Source organism: Salvelinus fontinalis, chromosome 23, assembly GCF_029448725.1.
Source record: "Salvelinus fontinalis isolate EN_2023a chromosome 23, ASM2944872v1, whole genome shotgun sequence".
Classification (NCBI taxonomy): Eukaryota; Metazoa; Chordata; class Actinopteri; order Salmoniformes; family Salmonidae; genus Salvelinus; species Salvelinus fontinalis.
Window position 1 is genome coordinate 44,851,850 of NC_074687.1, and position 19,234 is coordinate 44,871,083.

General features: G+C 41.0%; 1 protein-coding gene across 1 annotated transcript in view; it reads left to right on the forward strand.

The window, feature by feature from the left end:
• Positions 1 to 16,985, forward strand: part of LOC129821390 (solute carrier family 35 member F5-like) — a 34,018-nt gene extending 17,033 nt beyond the window's left edge. The window contains exons 9-17 of the mRNA XM_055879020.1: positions 6,035 to 6,116; positions 6,353 to 6,440; positions 6,533 to 6,597; positions 6,925 to 7,029; positions 7,280 to 7,439; positions 8,747 to 8,837; positions 9,457 to 9,614; positions 9,940 to 10,040; positions 14,654 to 16,985. Of these exons, the coding sequence (XP_055734995.1) occupies positions 6,035 to 6,116; positions 6,353 to 6,440; positions 6,533 to 6,597; positions 6,925 to 7,029; positions 7,280 to 7,439; positions 8,747 to 8,837; positions 9,457 to 9,614; positions 9,940 to 10,021 (831 nt within the window). The 3' untranslated portion in view covers positions 10,022 to 10,040; positions 14,654 to 16,985. The remainder of the gene's footprint in view (positions 1 to 6,034; positions 6,117 to 6,352; positions 6,441 to 6,532; positions 6,598 to 6,924; positions 7,030 to 7,279; positions 7,440 to 8,746; positions 8,838 to 9,456; positions 9,615 to 9,939; positions 10,041 to 14,653) is intronic.
• Positions 16,986 to 19,234: the final 2,249 nt, after the last annotated feature.

Genomic DNA, 19,234 nt, shown 5'->3' on the forward strand with positions numbered 1-19,234 from the left:
GTCAGAAACATGTCAAACGATGTACTGAATCAATCTTTAGAATGTTGTTAACATACATCTTGAATAACGTTCCAACCGGAGAATTAGATTGACTTCAGTTGAGCGATGGAACGGAGCTGCCTATCACGTGAATGCGCGTGGTCAAAGCATGGTCAGCTCGTGACTAATTCCTGTCTCCTTCGGCCCCCCTTCACATTAGAGTCATCAGACAAAGTTCTATTGACTGTTGACATCTAGTGGAAGCCGTAGGAAGTGAAAACTCATCCATATCTCGCTGTAATGTCAATGGGAGCTTGGTTGAAAAACAGCCTCAGAAAAAATCCAAACAGGAAGTGGAACTTCTCAGGTTTTTGCCTGCCATATGAGTACTGTTATACCCACAGACATAATTCAAACCGTTTTAGAAACTTCAGTGTTTTCTATCCAATAATAATATGCATATATTAGCAACTATGACTGAGGAGCAGGCCGTTTACTCTGGGCTCCTCTGTGCACCTTTCATCCAAGCTACTCAATACTGCCCCAACACATTCTTATTTTCAATGACTGCCTAGGAACGGTGGGCTAACTGCCTTGTTCAGGGGCAGAACGACAGATTTTTACCTTGTCAGCTCGGGTATTCAATTTTGCAACCTTAGTTAACTAGTCGAACGCTCTAACCACCTGCCTCTCATTGCACTCCACGAGGAGCCTGCATGTTACGCGAATGCAGTAAGAAGCCAAGGTAAGTTGCTAGCTAGCATTAAACTTCTCTTATAAAAAAACAATCAATCAATCATAATCACTAGCTAACTACACATGGTTGATGATATTACTAGTTTATCTTCTTGAGAATACAGGGGGTGCTGTTTTCGCATTAGCATAATTTCCTCTACAGATTAAACTGCCTCTTATTCAATTATTGCTGTTACTATATGCATATAACCATATACCATTGGATAGAAAACAAGCTATGGTTTCTAAAACCGTTTCAATTTTGTCTCTGAGTGAAACATAAGTCATTTGACAGCACTTTCCCTGAGCAAGAAGAAGATTGCAAGATGTGTATGCTCGCTTCAACGCTCTGCCTATATATGGTCACGCCACCTATGACCCGAAACACACTTCATTCGTCTTCCTCTGGGTGTCATGAAGACGTCAGAGGAGAAATTTTTTGTTTATCTTGTACTGACGTGAAATAAGACCTATTTCTTTAGCGTGACCGACAACTTCCGGTTCTCTGAAACGCGCGTTTTAGAGGTGCAATTGTCTTTTGTTATGCTGCCGTTACGGATGAAAACTATCTCCGTCTCGAAGTTTGTTTGATACATGTGACCATATCATCTTAATGTATGTTTTTTCAATATAGTTTAATCAGATTATTTGAATTTTTTCGGGAGTTTTGCCGTGTTCCGTTCTGTGAGTTTTTTAACTTTGGACAGAACCGTGCTAGTCGACCAGTACCTATGCTAAATGAAGAGGGAAAGTTGCCATTGTGAATGGTTTGAACGACTCATCAGGACTAAGGACACCTTTATCAACATTCTGATGAAAGATCAGCAATAGTAAGACCCAATTTACGATGTTATTTCATATATCTGTCGTGCATGTGAACTGGTCGGGCGCGCCCAGCTGGTTCTGGCTGGCGTGGCTATGCTAATTTAGCGCTACATTTTGTTTTCGCTATAAAACATTTAATAAATCTGAAATATTGTTTGGATTCACCAGATGTTGGGCTTTCAATATCTGTACGCTGTGTATTTTTTCTGAAATGTTTTAAGACAAGTAATTAGTTATATGACGTTGGTCTCTGTAATTGTTCTGGCTGCATCAGCACTATATCAGATTGCAGCTGCAATGTAGAACTGTGATTTATACCTGAAAAATGCACATTTAAAAAAAAAAAACTATGCTATACCATAAATATGTTATCAGACTGTCATCTTAGGAATTTGTTTCTTGGTTAGTGGCTATATATATTTTCATTTAGTCGAATTAGTGATATCTACTGACGCAGGAAAAAACTGTTGGAGTAAAAAAATGGTGTCTTTTGCTAACGTGTTTAGCTAATAGATTTACATATTGTGTCTTCCCTGTAAAACATTTTAAAAAATCTGAAATGGTGGCTTTATTCACAAGATCTGTGTCTTTCATTGGGTGTCTTGGACTTGTGATTTAATGATATTTAGATGCTACTATTTAATTGTGACGCTATGCTAGCGATGCTAATCAGTGTGGGGGGGGTGGGGGGTGCTCCCGAATCCGGGTTAGGTACTCGGTAGAGGTTATCTAGTGTGTCCTGCGTTGCATTTAATCGATGCGGTGCGCATTTGCAAAAAAGGACTGTCGTTGCTCCAATGTGTACCTAACCATAAACATCAATGCCTTTCTTAAAATCAATACACAGAAGTATATATTTTTAAAACTGCATATTTAGCTAAAAGATATTCAGGTTAGCAGGCAATATTAACCAGGTGAAATTGTGTCACTACTCTTGCGTTCATTGCACGCAGAGTCAGAGTATATGCAACAGTTTGGGCTGCCTGGCTCGTTGCAAACTAATTTGCCAGAATCTTACGTAATTATGACATAACATTGAAGGTTGTACAATGTAACAGTAATATTTAGACTTAGGGATGCCAACCGTTAGATAAAATACGGAACGGTTCTGTATTTCACTGAAATAATAAACGTTTTGTTTTCCAAATGATAGTTTCCGGATTCGACCATATTAATGACCAAAGGCTCGTATTTCTGTGTGTTATGTTAGAATTAATTCTATGATTTGATATTTGATAGAGCAGTCTGACTGAGCGGTGGTAGGCAGCAGGCTCGTAAGCATTCATTCAAACAGCACTTTCGTGCGTTTTGCCAGCAGCTCCTCGCTGTGCTTCAAGCATTGAGCTGTTATTGACTTCAAGCCTATCAACTCCACAGATTAGGCTGGTGTAACCGATGTGAAATGGCTAGCTAGTTAGCGAGGTGCGCGCTAATAGTGTTTCAAACGTCACTCGCTCTGAGACTTGCAGTAGTTGTTCCCCTTGCAGAGGGGAGTTACCCGGCTTTTGTGGAGCGATGGGTAACGATGCTTCGAGGGTGGCTGCTGTTGATGTGTTCCTGGTTCGAGCCCAGTTATTGGCGAGGAGAGGGACGGAAAGCTATACGGTTACACTGGCAATACTAAAGTGCCTATAAGAACATCCAATAGTCAAAGGTATATGAAATACAAATGGTATAGAGATAAATAGTCCTATAAATACTATATTAACTACAACCTTAAACCTCGTACCTTGGAATATTGAGGACTCATGTTAAAAGGAACCACCAGCTTTCATATGTTCTCATGTTCTGAGCAAGGAACTTAAACGTTAGCTTTTTTACATGGCACATATTGCACTTTTACTTTCTTTTACAACACTTTTGTTTTTGCATTATTTAAACCAAATTGAACATGTTTCATTATTTATTTGAGGGTAAATTGATTTTTATTGATGTATTATATTAAGTTAAAATAAGTGTTCATTCAGTATTGTTGTAATTGTCATTATTACAAATAAAAAATCGCCCAATTAATCGGTATCGGCTTTTTTTGGTCCTCCAATAATCGGTATCGGCGTTGAAAAATCGTAATCGGTCGACCTCTACTCTGAACAGGGGATATTAACATCACCAAACTCACTGGGAATACATTACATAGGATGAAAAAAGAATCCTCTGAGCCGCAGCTCCATACTACTTGTCAGACATAGGGAACTGACACTACATTTGTGACCAAAAATATTGGCACCCTTGCACTTTTTTCAAGTAACTCACAATTTTCACAACAAATAAGTTGAAATTGGCCGAAGTACTTGGTCTCCACAATTCTTTATTTCACTGTTAAAATTGCAGAACGTTTTTTTGATTCAGAACTTAATATATCAATTTAAATCATTAAATAAACAAATGGCATTGAAAAAATTATTGACACCCTAGAGTCTTAATATTTTGTTGCACAGCCTTTGGTCAAAATAACTGCAATCAAGCTTTTCCTATAGCCATCGATGAACTTCCTGCACCTCTGTACTGGCAATTTGGCCCAATTCTCCCAGGGTGCTTTCTCCCGACTACTGTTTTCAGATCTCTCCACAAGTTGTTGGCCACTTCAGAACAGTCCAGCCTTTCGTCTTGAACCGTTCCTGGGTGCTTTTTAAAGTGTTTTGGGCGTCTGCTGAAAGACCCGTGACCTTCGACAAAGACCCATCTTTCTGACACTTGGTCTGACATTGCGCTCCAAAATGCCTTGGTGTTCTCCTGATTTCATTATGCCATGCACACATTCAAGGCACCTAGTGCCAGAGGCAGAAAAGCTACCCCAAAACATCACTGAACCTCCTCCATGTTTGACTGTACGGAAGGTGTTTTCTTTGAAGGCTTATTTTTTATTTATTTTTCTGTAAACATAGAGATGGTGTGCTTTTACTAAAATGCTCTAATTTGGTCTCATCTGTCCACAGCACATTATCCCAGAAGGATTTTGGCATGTTCAGGTGTGTTTTGGCAAGTTGCAGTCGGGATTTCTTATCTCTCTCTCTCAGCAGTGGGGTCCTCCTGGGTCTCCTACCATATAACCCCCTTTCATTGAGTTGGTGTCGGATGGTGCGAGTTAACTCTCTTAACTTGGGTCTGAATGTCTTGAATCTGTGTGGCAGTTGATCGAGGTGCTTTCTCCACCAATCCTTCGCTTCCATCAAGTTGTCTCTTGCAACCATGTCCAGGGAGGTTGGCTACAGAGGCATGGGCCTTAAACATATTGATAACATGTACGGTGGAAACCGGAACATCAAGGTTTCTGGAGATTCGAGATTGTCCATGTTTGGCTACAATGGGGCGGCAGATAGCCTTGTGGACAGAGCATTGGGCAAGTAACTGAAAAGTTGCTGGATCGAATCCCAGAGCTAACAAGGTAAAATCTGTCGTTCTGCCCCACTGTTCCCCGGTAGGCTGTCATTGTAAATAAGAATTTGTCCCTAAATGTCTTGCCTAGTTAAATAAAATAAAAAACACTTAAAAATATATATATTTTTGTCTGACCTCTTCAGATAATTCTGTGTTTCTTTTCTCCATGCTCATTGCGGTACACACAAAGTGACACAAAACAGGAAGAATGAGTCGTTTTCTCTATTAAAACGGTTTGAATTAGTGTTTTTTTATATTGCAGGCACCCCAGGAGAGTTTAATTCCAAAGTAGAGGAGAATCACCTGCTTGAAATCGAATTATTTGTAACTACTTCCAGACGGTGCCAATAATATTGTCTGGGTCATTTTAGGACTTCTTTGTGGAATAAGCTAAGATGTTGTAAATTATTCTTGTTTTGTTCAACTGTAAACCAAAGACATATGTGGATACCAAAATATTTTTTCAATAGTTTTCTGATAGACATGGTGCATTATTTGAAAAAAAGTTTTGGCCACGGCTGTATATACTCATTGTTAGGGTGGGATTGGCGGGTGGGTTCCGTGGGTGGCTTTTTACCATTTCTTTGGAATCATCAGGTCTTACTCATTGTTAGAATTTTTGGAGGTCCAAATCGGACGTTATTTTAATATATTGAATATTATATGAATCCTAACATTGAAAGTAGCCAATTTGGGTGCGATCAATTTTCTTAATTTCTCAGAGATCAAATTATATTTCAATAAAATGTTACAGGAATGCTAATTTTATCTGTTTCTAACTACAGAAACGATTTAAGAACAATCTGAGATGGCGGGTGTCAAACCTCTTTCTTGTGCTTTTTGAGGTGGAATGACCCCCCCCCCTCACCAAGAAGTCATGGCTTTGTGGTTTGCCCTTCGTGAATAGTGTAAATTAACACATTATGCATGCAGAATCCTGAACTCGTTTATCTTACAAACTTTGTGCTTGTAAACAAATCTTTGTATCATCACTCATTTCCCACATGAGCAATGACTCAGAGCTGAGGGAAATCTACACACATGAGTAATCGTCAATCTACCAATCACACATTAAAAGTGTCATGCTGACCCGTATCTGCCTCCTGCTCTCCCTCAGTGGTTCCTAGCCAACCTCTCCTACCAAGAGGCCCTGTCTGACACTCCGGTTGCCATAGTGAACGTTCTGTCCTCCACTTCAGGTGAGTCCGTAGACTAAATATGACTTTACACAGCTAATTTTACATGTAGGATCTTACAATGAAAAAAACATGGATGTTTCTAATTTTTAAAAAAAGAGAAAAAAAAAGTCAGTATTGTTCCTTTGGAATAACTTGTTGCAAAGAAATGTTACGATGTTAGATAACTACAGAAGGGGTATTTCAACATGTCACCTTACACAGGTTGTTGGTATTCTCGCTGGTATTTGTCTCACCAGGTCTCTTCACCCTCATCCTGGCGGCCGTATTTCCCAGTAACAGCAGTGACCGCTTTACTCTGTCCAAGCTTTTAGCTGTGGCTCTGAGGTAAGCCATGACATAAGCTGAATTATTGTAGTTACTCTGGTTTCTTACTATTGTCTGTAGTTACATTGTTTGTCTGGTCCCTTTCCCCATAGCATGGGAGGAGTGGCTCTGGTCAGTTTTTCCAGCATAGACAGCCCCGATGGGAACGGTGCTACAGGTAACAATGAGAGATAGAAGTGCTCCAGATAAACATCATTCCTCAAAACCTTTTTGTATTTGTTTGTCTTTTTCCCTTCCTCCTGTTACTTTTCTATCCCACTTCATATTGTATGTATTTGTCATGCCTTGCACCGTACTTGATTTGTGTCCTAGAAATGTGCTATATAAATACAATGTATTATTTAAGCATTAAATCCTCTCTAGACGTGCAGGCCATGCCTCGATGTCACGTTTGCTTGCATTGCAGAAAAAACATTTGGAGAGAAACCATGAGGAAGGGTTTTTATTAGCATAACATAACATGATGAAGTCGTGTAATGTTCAGGCTCCCTGTGGTCGTTGGCTGGGGCTGCGCTGTACGCCGTCTACATCGTCATGATCAAGAGGAAGGTGGACCGGGAGGACAAGCTGGACATCCCTATGTTCTTTGGTAAGTAGATCATAGTTAGGTCTTAAACATCTTACTAGAGTCTGGTGTGGCAGCTTGGTCTGTTGCTGATTTTCAGATGGTCTTTTCTTCACTGATATAACTCCATATAATGATCCTGAATTGTGTATACAGTAATTATATTCAATTAAATGTTTGTAATATGTAATAACATTTTCACCTGCAAATAGCGCTAAATGTCAACATATCAGTATTAATACAGTAGTGATCTTCTCTTATTTGTGTCTCTTAGGATTTGTGGGGTTGTTCAACCTGCTCCTCCTATGGCCAGGCTTCCTTGTGCTTCACTACACAGGCTTTGAGGCCTTTGAGCTGCCCAGCAAGCTAGTGTGGACCTACATCCTCATCAACGGCCTCATCGGCACTGTGCTCTCCGAGTTCCTCTGGCTCTGGTGCGTCTCGGTTGATGAATGGATGGTTTGATTGATTGAATGACCACATATGTTTACTACTCCTTGTCCACTCTGCTATTCACACTGCAGAAACACACACTGTGCAGAAACGCGTATCTTGAATCGGAAAATTATATATGTGTGCGTAACTTGGACTTGTACTTAAATCATGCATTGATGTGAATATGAGATATGCACCAAAATGCAAGTTAGCCACACATATCTCTGGTTAAGATTCGTCCCTCTGTCTAAAGCAGTGGTCACCAGTCAAGATCACTTTCACAGTCAAAAAGCAAGTCGAGATCTACCGCTCATATTAATAAAATAGATAATGTAACGTTACCAAAATAAAAACTGTTCTGTAGTATTGAGGTTTGTGCTGTAAGCTTTTTTATTTTACTGGACTCTGGGGGGGGGGGAACAACAAGGTCAAATCATGACGTCAGTGATCTTCAGGTCGGAGTTCTAGAAAGATGCCAGAGTTTCTGACTTGGAATTCCGAGTTGGATGACCGTTCCAAACTTTTTTGTCCAGTCGGATCTCGTTTTTTTCAGAGTTCAGTTGTCTTGAATGTTGGAAGTCGGAGATTTTGAAGTTCCCAGTTGTTTTGAACACGGCATTAGTCTCAGCAGAGGGGGGAGAGAGCAGCAGAGGGTCCGCCTCTCACGGTCCCTGCTCTCTCCTTCCTTTCCTCCGGTGAGACTGACCAGAGAGAGGGGACAGTCTTCCACCTGATGGTGAAACTCAAGTCAGACCGCATCTGCGTCATGCACAAATTCAAGTTGTTCCTATGAGCAAAGAAAGTGAAATATTCCTCAATATTAAAATAGACACGACACGCTGATAATAATATAAAAAAACGCAGGCCTATCGATACTTGGCTACTCATTCATTGCAGCTGCAGCATGAGTGGAAGTATGGAGAAGCATGTTATGTAATGATGTTGAATAAAAACAGTGTTGATGGGGCTGCAATAAAAACCTAGACATGAACTCACTCCTAAAAACAGCAGCTCTTTGCTGTATTCATGAACAGTCTTTCTCTGGTCATGGTTTTAAAAGTTATGAAATCTCAGTAGGCTGGTATCCAATTTTTGTCGTGGAAGCTGTAGGCACGGTGATTTGAGCAATCCGATTGGCCAGCGCAGTAGGAGATCGACCTGTTGGTGACCACTGGGCTATAGTGTGATATGCAGAGTTATGCCAAGTGATACAATTTTATTTATTGCATAAGAGGAGCTTTTTTGCATTTGATTTAATTGTAACCTTGTTGTGTGTTCAATATAATGTTGTGTGTTCTCTCCATAGGGGCTGCTTCCTTACCTCCTCCCTCATAGGCACTCTGGCCCTCAGCCTCACCATCCCACTGTCCATCATAGCAGACATATGCATGCAGAAGGTAAGAGGGGGCAGTATTATTACTGCATGTCTATGTTGCTATCACACCCTTGAGCATGGCTGCTCTACCAAAGGTGGAGTCAGTTTATAGGTCAAATAAAGTGGAATTGGTTTGTGAATTGGTTTGTGATGGATGCTTTGTCACATGGCACTTAGCGTAATGAGTTTTATGACAGGGCTTCATCTAGCAAGGTTATGAGTGAGTTTTGTCTGTCTGCCTGTGGGGATCTAACTTTGAAACCTTAGAAGCTATTCCCTTAGTAGACTGCATGGGATATAGCATCATTTGAAGTTTAAAAATAGCATATTTCTTTGTGGCAATAGTTAGACAACTCCCAGGCTTCTGATGTTGGATATCCAGTCTGTTGAGATGTCAAGTCAACAACTCTCATTTCTTAAATACAGTACATGCTAGCTAGTAACACTGAAGTTCAAGTACAATGCACTCATCTTGTAAGAAGCCATCCTTCTGAGATGGTGGTGATTGTTATACATGTAGCTGTATTGCAAGTTTTGGAATGTTATTGACCCACTGTTAGGCAGCCGGCACTTGCTGTACATCTATAGGTATACTATGTAAGCAGCTATCACATTCTTTACTGCTATATTTCGGTCCCCAGGTGAGTTTCTCCTGGCTGTTTTTCGCTGGAGCGGTTCCCGTCTTCCTCTCCTTCTTCATCGCCACTCTGTTATGCCACTACAACAACTGGGACCCCGTCATGGTGGGGCTACGAAGAGTGTTTGCCTTCATATGCCGCTCGAAACATCGGATTCAAAGGTATTGGGAAAAACACGCTACTCTTTGTATTTTTGCCTACTGTTTACTTGGCCAATGCTTTGTAAGGTTTTACTTTCACAGGAATTGTGTATACACACACACACTTAAATTTGCCCAAATTGAAATGTGCCCCATTGAATCCAGGACAATGGATAGTGTTGGTTGCCTTTAGGCTTGCTGGGATTGTATTTAAATTATTTCGCGTTTATGGCGCTAATTTGATATATTGTGATTGCACTCAGTTCTTATCTGAATGCTAGTTGTTCCCATTCAGGTAGTGTTTATGATCATGGTCATGATGATAAGGATAATCCTCTTCCCTCAGATTGCCAGAGGACAGTGAACAGTGTGAAAGCCTTATTCCCTTACACACTGTCTCCCATGACAACGAAAGCTTCTGCTCGTGATCCACCAGCCAGTCACAGGGTAAGGAGACACAACTTTTATTTTTTCTATGTCCTGCTACAACCTGAGGTTACCTACATAGAGCCATGACTGCATGGAACTCTATTCCACATCAAGTAACTGATGCAAGCAGTAAAATTTGATTTAAAAAACAGATTAAAAAAATACCTTATGGAACAGCGGGGACTGTGAAGCAACACAAACATAGACACATGCATACACACACACACACAATAACATACGCACTATATACACACATACACATGGATACCCTAGGGAACAGGCCCCCGACCCCAGTGATCTGCGTGAAGAGGAGGCAGAGAAAGAGAGGCCGGAGAGCGGGCTGCCTTCTGAAGAGTAGGAGGCGATCTAATAAACCCCGACTCTCCTCAATTCTGCTCGCAAACTTGTATTCTTTGGACAATAAAATGGACGAGTTATTGGGAAGATTAAACTACCAACGGGACATTAAAGACTGTAACATCTTGTGCTTCACGGAGTCGTGGCTAAAAGACGGCAATATCAACATACAGCTGGCTGGTTATACAATGTACCGGCAGGATAGAACAGCACCGTCTGGTCTATGTATTTTTGTAAACATCAGCTGGTGCACGATATCGAAAGGAAGTCTTAAGCTATTGCTCGCCTGAGGTAGAGTTTCTCATGATAAGCTGCAGACCACATTACCTACCGAGAGAGTTCTCATCTATAATCTTTGTAGCTGTTTACATACCACCACAGTCAGAGGCTGGCACTAAGATAGCATTGAATGAGCTGTATTCCGCCATAAGCAAACAAGAAAATGCTCACCCAGAGGCGGTGCTCCTAGTAGCCGGGGACTTTAATGCAGGGAAACTTAAATCAGTTTTACCTAACTTCTATCAACATGTTAAATGTGCAACCAGAGGGGAAAGAACTGGACCACCTATACTCCACACACAGATGCATACAAAGCTCTCCCTCGCCCTCCATTTGGCAAATCTGACCATAATTCTGTCCTGATTCCTGCTTACAAGCAAAAATTAAAGCATGAAGCACCAGTGACTAGATCAATAAAAAAGTGGTCAGATGAAGCAGATGCTAAGCTACAGGACTGTTTTGCTAGCACAGACTGGAATATGTTCCGGGATTCGTCCAGTGGCATTGAGGAGTACACCACATCTGTCATTGGCTTCATCAATAAGTGCATCGATGACATCATCCCCACAGTAACCGTACGTACATACCCCAACCAGAAACCATGGATTACAGACAATATCCACACTGAGCTGAAGGCTAGAGCTGGGACCCTAACCTGGAAGCTTATAAGAAAACCCGCTATGCCCTCTGACGAACCATCAAACAGTCAAAGGGACAATACAGGACTAAGATCGAGTCGTACTACACCGGCTCTGGCGCTCGTCGGATGTGGCAGGGCCTTCAAACCATTACAGACTACAAAGAGAAGCACAGCCGAGAGCTGCCCCGTGACATGAGCCTAACGGACGATCTAAACTACTTCTATGCTCGCTTCGAGGCAAATAACACTGAAACATGCCTGAGAGCACTAGCTGTACCAGAAGACTGTGATCACGCTCTCCACAGCCAATGTGAGTAAGACCTTTAGACAGGTCAACATTCACAAGGCCGCAGGGCCAGACGGATTACCAGGACGTGTCCTGCGAGCATGCGCTGACCAACAAGCAGGTGTCTTCACTGACATTTTCATACTCTCCCTGTCCGTATCTGTAATACCCACATGTTTTAAGCAGACCAGCATAGTGCCCAAGAACACTAAGGTAACCTGCCTAAATGACTACTGACCCGTAGCACTCACGTCTGTAGCCATGAAGTGCTTTGAAAGGCTGGCACATCAACACCATCATCCCAGAAACCCTAGACCCACTCCAATTTGCATATCGCCCTAACAGATCCACGGATGATGCCATCTCTATTGCACTCCACACTGCCCTTTCCCACCTGGACATAAGGAACACCTATGTGAGAATGCTATTCATTGACTACAGCTCAGTGTTCAACACCTTAGTGCCCACAAAGCTTATCAATAAGCTAAGAACCCTGGGACTAAACACCTCCCTCTGCAACTGGATCCTGGACTTCCTGACGGGCCACCCCCACGTGGTAAGGGTAGGCAACAACACATCCGCCACGTTGATCCTCAGCACAGGGGCCCCCCCCAGGGGTGCATGTTCAGCCCCCTCGTGTACTTCCTGTTCACTCATGACAGCACGGCCAGGCATGACTCCAACACCATTATTAAATTTGCTGATGACACAACAGCGGTAGCCCTGGTCACCGACAACAACTAGACTGCCTATAGGGAGGAGGTCAGAGACCTGACTGTGTGGTGCCAGGACAACAACCTCTCCCTCAACGTGATCAAGACAAAGGAGATGATTGTGGACTGAGCACGCCCCCATTCTCATCGACGGGGCTGCAGTGGAGCAGGTTGAGAGCTTCAAGTTCCTTGGTGTCCACATCACCAACAAACTAACATGGTCCAAGCACACCATGACAGTCGTGAAGCGGGCACGACAAAACCTATTCCCCCTCAGGAGACTGAAAATATTTGGCATGGGTCCTCAGATCCTCACAAGGTTCTACAGAGGCACCATCAAGACCATCCTGGCTGGTTGCATCACTGCCTGGTATGGCAACTGCTCGGCCTCCGACCGCAAGGCACTACAGAGGGTAGTGCGAACGGCCCAGTACATCACTGTGGCCAAGCTTCCTGCCATCCAGGACATAAAAATTGTCAGACTCCATCCACCCTAGTCATAGACTGTTCTCTCTGCTACCGCACGGCAAGCGGTACCGGAGCTCCAAGTCTAGGTCCAAGAGGCTTCTAAACAGCTTCTACCCCCAAGCCATAAGACTCCTGAACATCTAATCAAATGGCTACCCAGACTATTCACATTGCCCCCCTCCCCCCTCTTTACACCATTGCCACTCTCTTGTCATATATGCATAGTCACTTTAATTAACTCTACCTACATGTACATACTACTTTAACTAACCGGTGCCCCCTCACATTGACTCTGTACCGGCACTCCCCTGTATATATTGTTATTTTTTACTGCTGCGCTTTAATTACTTGTTACTTTTATCTCTTCTATTTTTTTAAACTGCACTGTCGGTTAGGGGCTCGTAAGTAAGCATTTCACTGTATTCGGCGCATGTGACTAATAACATTTGATTTGATAACAGACACAAGTATTTGCTCTTTGTCCAATGATATTTGCCACTTATCGTCAGGAAAACACTGGATTAACTCACTTCCTATAATCATGCAATTTGTTTGTCTTTGAACATCTGTCTCGCTTTTATCTACTTCAATGTTTAGACACAGTATTGCGTGAGAGAGGAAGGACATGACTTAGGATGATCATCAAGTAAATATTTTAGATAAGACTCCAAGGGATCTGGATTTCACCATGTGAAAAAATGTAATTAGTTTTCCCTTTTAAGGGTTTTCAATACATTTTAAATGAAGACATGGTGTCTCGTAGATGTGCTGTTGGTGAATGCTGTATTAGAGCTAACCATTGAGTACTTATTCTGAGCTTCCAGACTATCCAGGATTTGTCTGATAAATACCCTCCCCCTTTTACCAAGGTAGACATGCAGCTAGTATTCTGCTGGATTTATGCTGATGATGATGTAGCAAGGTTTTTTTTCTCAACGCAACCAGCTGGAGGCTGTCAGTGGTTTTCATAGCAACAATGACAACTTAAGCTGTGTTTGAATACTCATACTAACCGCACTAACCGTTCTATTTGTGACGTAAATAGAGAATGTAGTATGCTTATTGGTCATAGTATGGATATAGTTAGAATGCCAAAAGTTCCATAATGTCGTAATACATTCGCCAAAATACGAAGTATACAAGCAGTTTACACTATTTCTGTACTTTTGGAGCACATAATGCAATTCTTCAGCAAATGGGCGTGGCTTCACAACATTTCAGATTTTAAGAAAATGGTGGAAGATTTGCAGCCGAAGTCCGTGTATTGAAATTCATTGCTTTAACTAATTATGACAAATATTAAGTAAATGTTGAGCAATGTATTAAAGTAATGCCTTTTCAAAGAAGTTACGTTGTCTGGCAATTTGTTAGCGTCGCTAGCCTTACGAAGCACGTAGCATATCATTACAGCAGTTGCTTTTATGTACCGGTATGTTAGCTAGCTACCATCCTAACGTTAGTTGGCTACTAATATATAGAACTTACTAGTATATTAACTATATGCTATCTAACTACCCAGCGTATGACTTGATTATTCACGTCATTCTTAGCTTAGCTAAGTGGTATAGGTGTGTGTTCTCAATGGATATTGTTAATGAAGTTGTATGCTAACAAGCTATGCTAACAAGAAGTTGCATAGCAACAGCATCAACTTCCGGTAGACAGGCAACACAGCTTTAGTCACAATGCGTTTGAGACCCTCCGTGGGGCATCTAACGACCTGATATCGGCAAGATAAAAAAATATGACAATGTGAACAACAGGCACATGAAATGGAAGTCTTTCAGATCTCCCTTTTTATATCAGAATAAGTCAGTGAGACCTGCAAACATCTGTCTCCAATAGAAAACCAAGGTGTACTCTCTCACCTTTTTCTGTCTCTCACCAGATCGTGAATACAGCGCGGAGCGGCTTGCTGAAGTGACAATCTTGAAGCAACCAAACAGAGACCTTGAACTATCCCCAGTGCCTCTTATTCAACCTATTTATTCTCTGCCGTGTGGAATTGACGCTCCATCTCTACAAGATGAACTCTTTTTACTTTGTACAGCGTTGATGCGACTCGTCATTGACTGAGATTGTGTGTTTTGCTGTGTTGAATGTGTAAAAAGAAAAACTTGACGGTTCTGAAGGTGCCGGCCTTTTTATCAATGATTCATAGTGTCATGTGGCCACTTCAAATGGCACACGTTTAAATAATCGGACAGAGTGGTTTCATAAGGAGAAGAGCAAGGTTGTTATTCCCGTGGCAGCGATTTTTAACAATGAAAGGGTCGCTGCTTGTTCACAGGAGTAGGTTTGGGAGCAGGCAAAATTAATTCTCGTTAATGTAGAAATAGTATGGGTGGAACAAGTCGGTCATGGATTTGATCATCAGGCTATTAGGTGATTTACACATCTGATGTAGAGATCTGGGCGTATTCACAAATAGTCTCAGAGTTAAAGTATTAATAAAGGATCCATTTTGCCTTTTAGATCATAATGAATAAGATTATATAGACAGGGAGCACCTGTCCCTTGATCAGCACTGCTACTCTGAGACACAGAGTAGTAGTTCCTGTGAACAAGCAGTCTCAGAAGTTTGAGAGTAGGAGACGGCACTACAGCCTATGAACTACCGCATTTGATTTCTCCCCCATATTCTACATCTCTCCATCTCTGGCCCCTGGCAGCCAGGTAATGCTGGATCATGAAGGCAAACTGTGATGAAGCCTTTTGTGTGTTAGAATGGGAACGAACATTAACCCCTCGACTAAGCTAAGCTGCTATACAGAAGTTATAATGCTGTTGCCTTTCCAACCGAAAACAGTAACCATCTCAAAACAGGTCTAAATACTGTACTACGCCATGAAATTCGAATGAAGTATTCTTACTTTTTAGTTTGTGTTTTGAAAAATGACTACTACAAAGACCCTCTGAGTATCTGGCCTTCGTGTTCTCCGAAAAATGGTTTACTCCAATGTTTTTTGTTCTTTTAAAGTCTTGACTGTTTTGACACTAAAAAGGATTTAAGACAGACCAAGTACATGGATTTTCCAGTATGTTACAGAAGCACTATTTTTCATCCAATTAGATTCCCATAGTCGTAAATAGAAAATGTTATTGCATCTGAGATTATTCATACCACTTTGCTGGGTATTGCAGAGCTACGAACGGGGACCTGATCTGATTGAATATCTTTCACCTGTTGAAAACGGACAATTTTATGCTATAATAGAGTTTCTATGTCCAACAATTGTATTTTAGACACATTTTGTTTGATCAGCACATGAAATTCAAATCAATCACCCACTCACCCTTATTCTATTGCTGATTTTATTTGACTTAAACACATGTTTGATCGGTTAAAGTGAACTGTCTCTTCTGTAACCCTTGATGTACACCATGACAATGGGCATGTTATCAATGTTATTCCACCAGCTGTCAACCTGTGTACAGAACTTTATGGAGTGTTTGCCCAGCACCCATTGTGGATGGAAGACATTTTATGACTTGAGCTAACTGCAGGAAGTAATAACTTGCCCTGTAAAGTGGAAAAAAGTTCAGCCCATCAAGTGCATGTTTTACCTTTGTCCAACTCGGTTGTTACTTTCACATTGTAAAAAAATAAAATAATCATCTACCCTAGCCAGTAGCTCTTATTACCATCAGCTATGATTCATGCACAAAGGAAACCAGCCGTGAGATATATTTGGATGTTTAAAACATGTGGTTCCTGTAGCCTATTTTTACTTGCGAAAAACCCAGCCACTCTGGAACTATACATCCTACGAAAGTTGATAATTTGTTTCCCATCTAAACATTTATCAGATTTCCCCGCATATCATCCATGTTGAAGTCTCTTATGCATCTGGCACCTCGCCCATCAATAAGTGCATTGTATATATTTTCTCAAAGCTCATGTTTTTAAAAGGTTTTTTAAAAAATGTATTTTTTTCAACGGTTCTTACGAAATGTGCGTATATCGTATGAAGGTTGTTTTTTTCTTTCTCAGGTACTTTGGGGGAAGGATGACTTTTTCCTCTGTCCAATCAGATTTTGTTTTGATAATTTCCTGTCCTTTATTAATGGATCTCTTTTAAAAAGATGTATACAGATTTATCTAAGTGTGATCATCGTAGTTTAGCCTATCATCACAGGCTCTTTTAAGAGTCTTTGGTGAAATTGCGTAAAGTCCTTTTTCTAATGTTATGCTGCACTATTAAAACTGAAGATTTTCATTCTTGTCTCAAATATCGTTTTTTTAGTAGATAGACTTCAGTGCTATTTTCCCAAATCAGATTGTAAGAATTTTTTAAAATTGTGATTCTTCCCTTACGAAAGCAGTAAAAGAGTATTATACATATATAACTGAAAAACGTATAAAAACTTGTGGTAAATTCGGACATACTATAGAATATAGCATTCTTATAGTAAAAATATAGCAATAACTATAGCAATGTTATAGTGATCCTATAAGATTATTATAGAAATATTCTGATGGTAAATTCGGACATACTATAGTATTCTTAAAGGAATAAGATTACTTTGCTAAAATATTTACCTAGCCTAATATTTCCCAATGATATCGGAAATTTTTTTCATTAAAATCCAGAAAGTAATTTTCGATTAATTTGCGCCAAGCCGCGACTTGGGTCAGAGTCAGAACTTACTTACTTAAATCTTTGGAACAAGAGGAAGAGTATCAACCAGATGACACAAACTGAAGAAAACATTAACCTAGTAGGTCAATTTTTGTAACATGTTTCAAAGCAAAAAAGATTGTTCTTGTGCAATTCAATGACAAGACAACATTTGTTGCATAAAGTGAGGATAAATACATAGTTTTTCATACATTCTAGATACAATCGTAAATGTCGCATTTTGAAATAAAATTTTAGAATTCTAAATACTGATCCAACTAGCCTAAAAACGGTCTCTGGTAAAGGCTAATGCCTAAGCAAATGTTCTAAAGAGGTTAAAATATTTTTTCGATGAACCACCCCTTTTAAGTAAGTAAATGTTTTTGAATTTTAAAACAATTCTCGTCGTCCTTTCTGCCATGACTCAAGTTGTTTGCTTCCTGTACTCCGTTAGATAGTTTTAGTAGTTAACGAGAAATAGTTTCGTGAATATGTTTTGCATAATCCTATATGGCGCGCTATAAATTAAAACACTTATAAGACAAATGATCATTGTACTACAATATGCGTTAAACATTTACGGTAAAGTAAGTAAAACTGCACATCCATACAATATTTTTCTGCTTGCTGTATTGTTACAATGTTAATACACCTGCTTTTCTATTCAAATTGTGACTGGTTTGCATCCCCGCTGTACAGCTCAAGTCACCCTACCATGCTGTCTCGTAGGGTTGTGACGGCTATGTCTTGGAGTGCTGCTTTTGGGGTTTGGAGGAAGGATGTGGATCCACCAGCCATGATGTCTGGGAACACACAGTATGACAGACAGTTAAAGAGATTCAATACAGATTCATTCAACCACCTCCTTACAACTTCTAATCATTCCTCCAACTCTCAATCTCTACTCCTCATATTCTGATCATCATGCTTAAACCAAACACACTCACTGTTAGAAACTGTGTTTCCTCTCTCACCGATGTGAGTTTTGGAGATGGGTGTGGATCCAATTGCCATGATGTCCGGGAACACACGACAGAGTTAGAGAAAGTGAATAGAGATTAATTCAACCACCTCCTTCCATCTTCTAATCATCTTTCCTACTCCTCATTCTGGTCATCATGCGTAAACCAAACAAACAGACACCCTTTGAAGTTGTGTGTCTCATTCTCTCCCTCTTTAGGTTTTTCACCTCCTGGAGCAAACCTGGCAACTGACAATTTAGAACACATGCTATCATTAGACTTGCATGTAATATGCATTCAACTATCAATTGGTAGACACGACAACTGCACCTACTCACAGATACACCTACAACTGAACCTAATCACCGTATCACACTTTGCAGACAACACAACAGTGGTAGGCCTGATCACCGACAACGACGAGACAGCCTATAGGGAGGAAGTCAGAGACCTGGCCGGGTGGTGCCAGAATAACAACCTATCCCTCAACGTAACCAAGACTAAGGAGATGGTTGTGGACTACAAGAAAAGGAGGACCGAGCACGCCCCCATTCTCATTGACGGGGCTGTAGTGGAGCAGGTTGAGAGCTTCAAGTTCCTTGGTGTCCACATCAACAACAAACTAGAATGGTCCAAACACACCAAGATAGTCGTGAAGAGGGCACGACAAAGCCTATTCCCCCTCAGGAAACGAAAAAGATTTGTCATGGGTCCTGAGATCCTCAAAAGGTTCTACAGCTGCAACATCGATGAGCATCCTGACTGGTTGCATCACTGCCTAGTATGGCAACTGCTTGGACTCTGACCGCAAGGCACTACATAGGGTAGTGCATACGGCCCAGTACATCACTGGAGCTTAGCTGCCTGCCATCCAGGATCTCTACA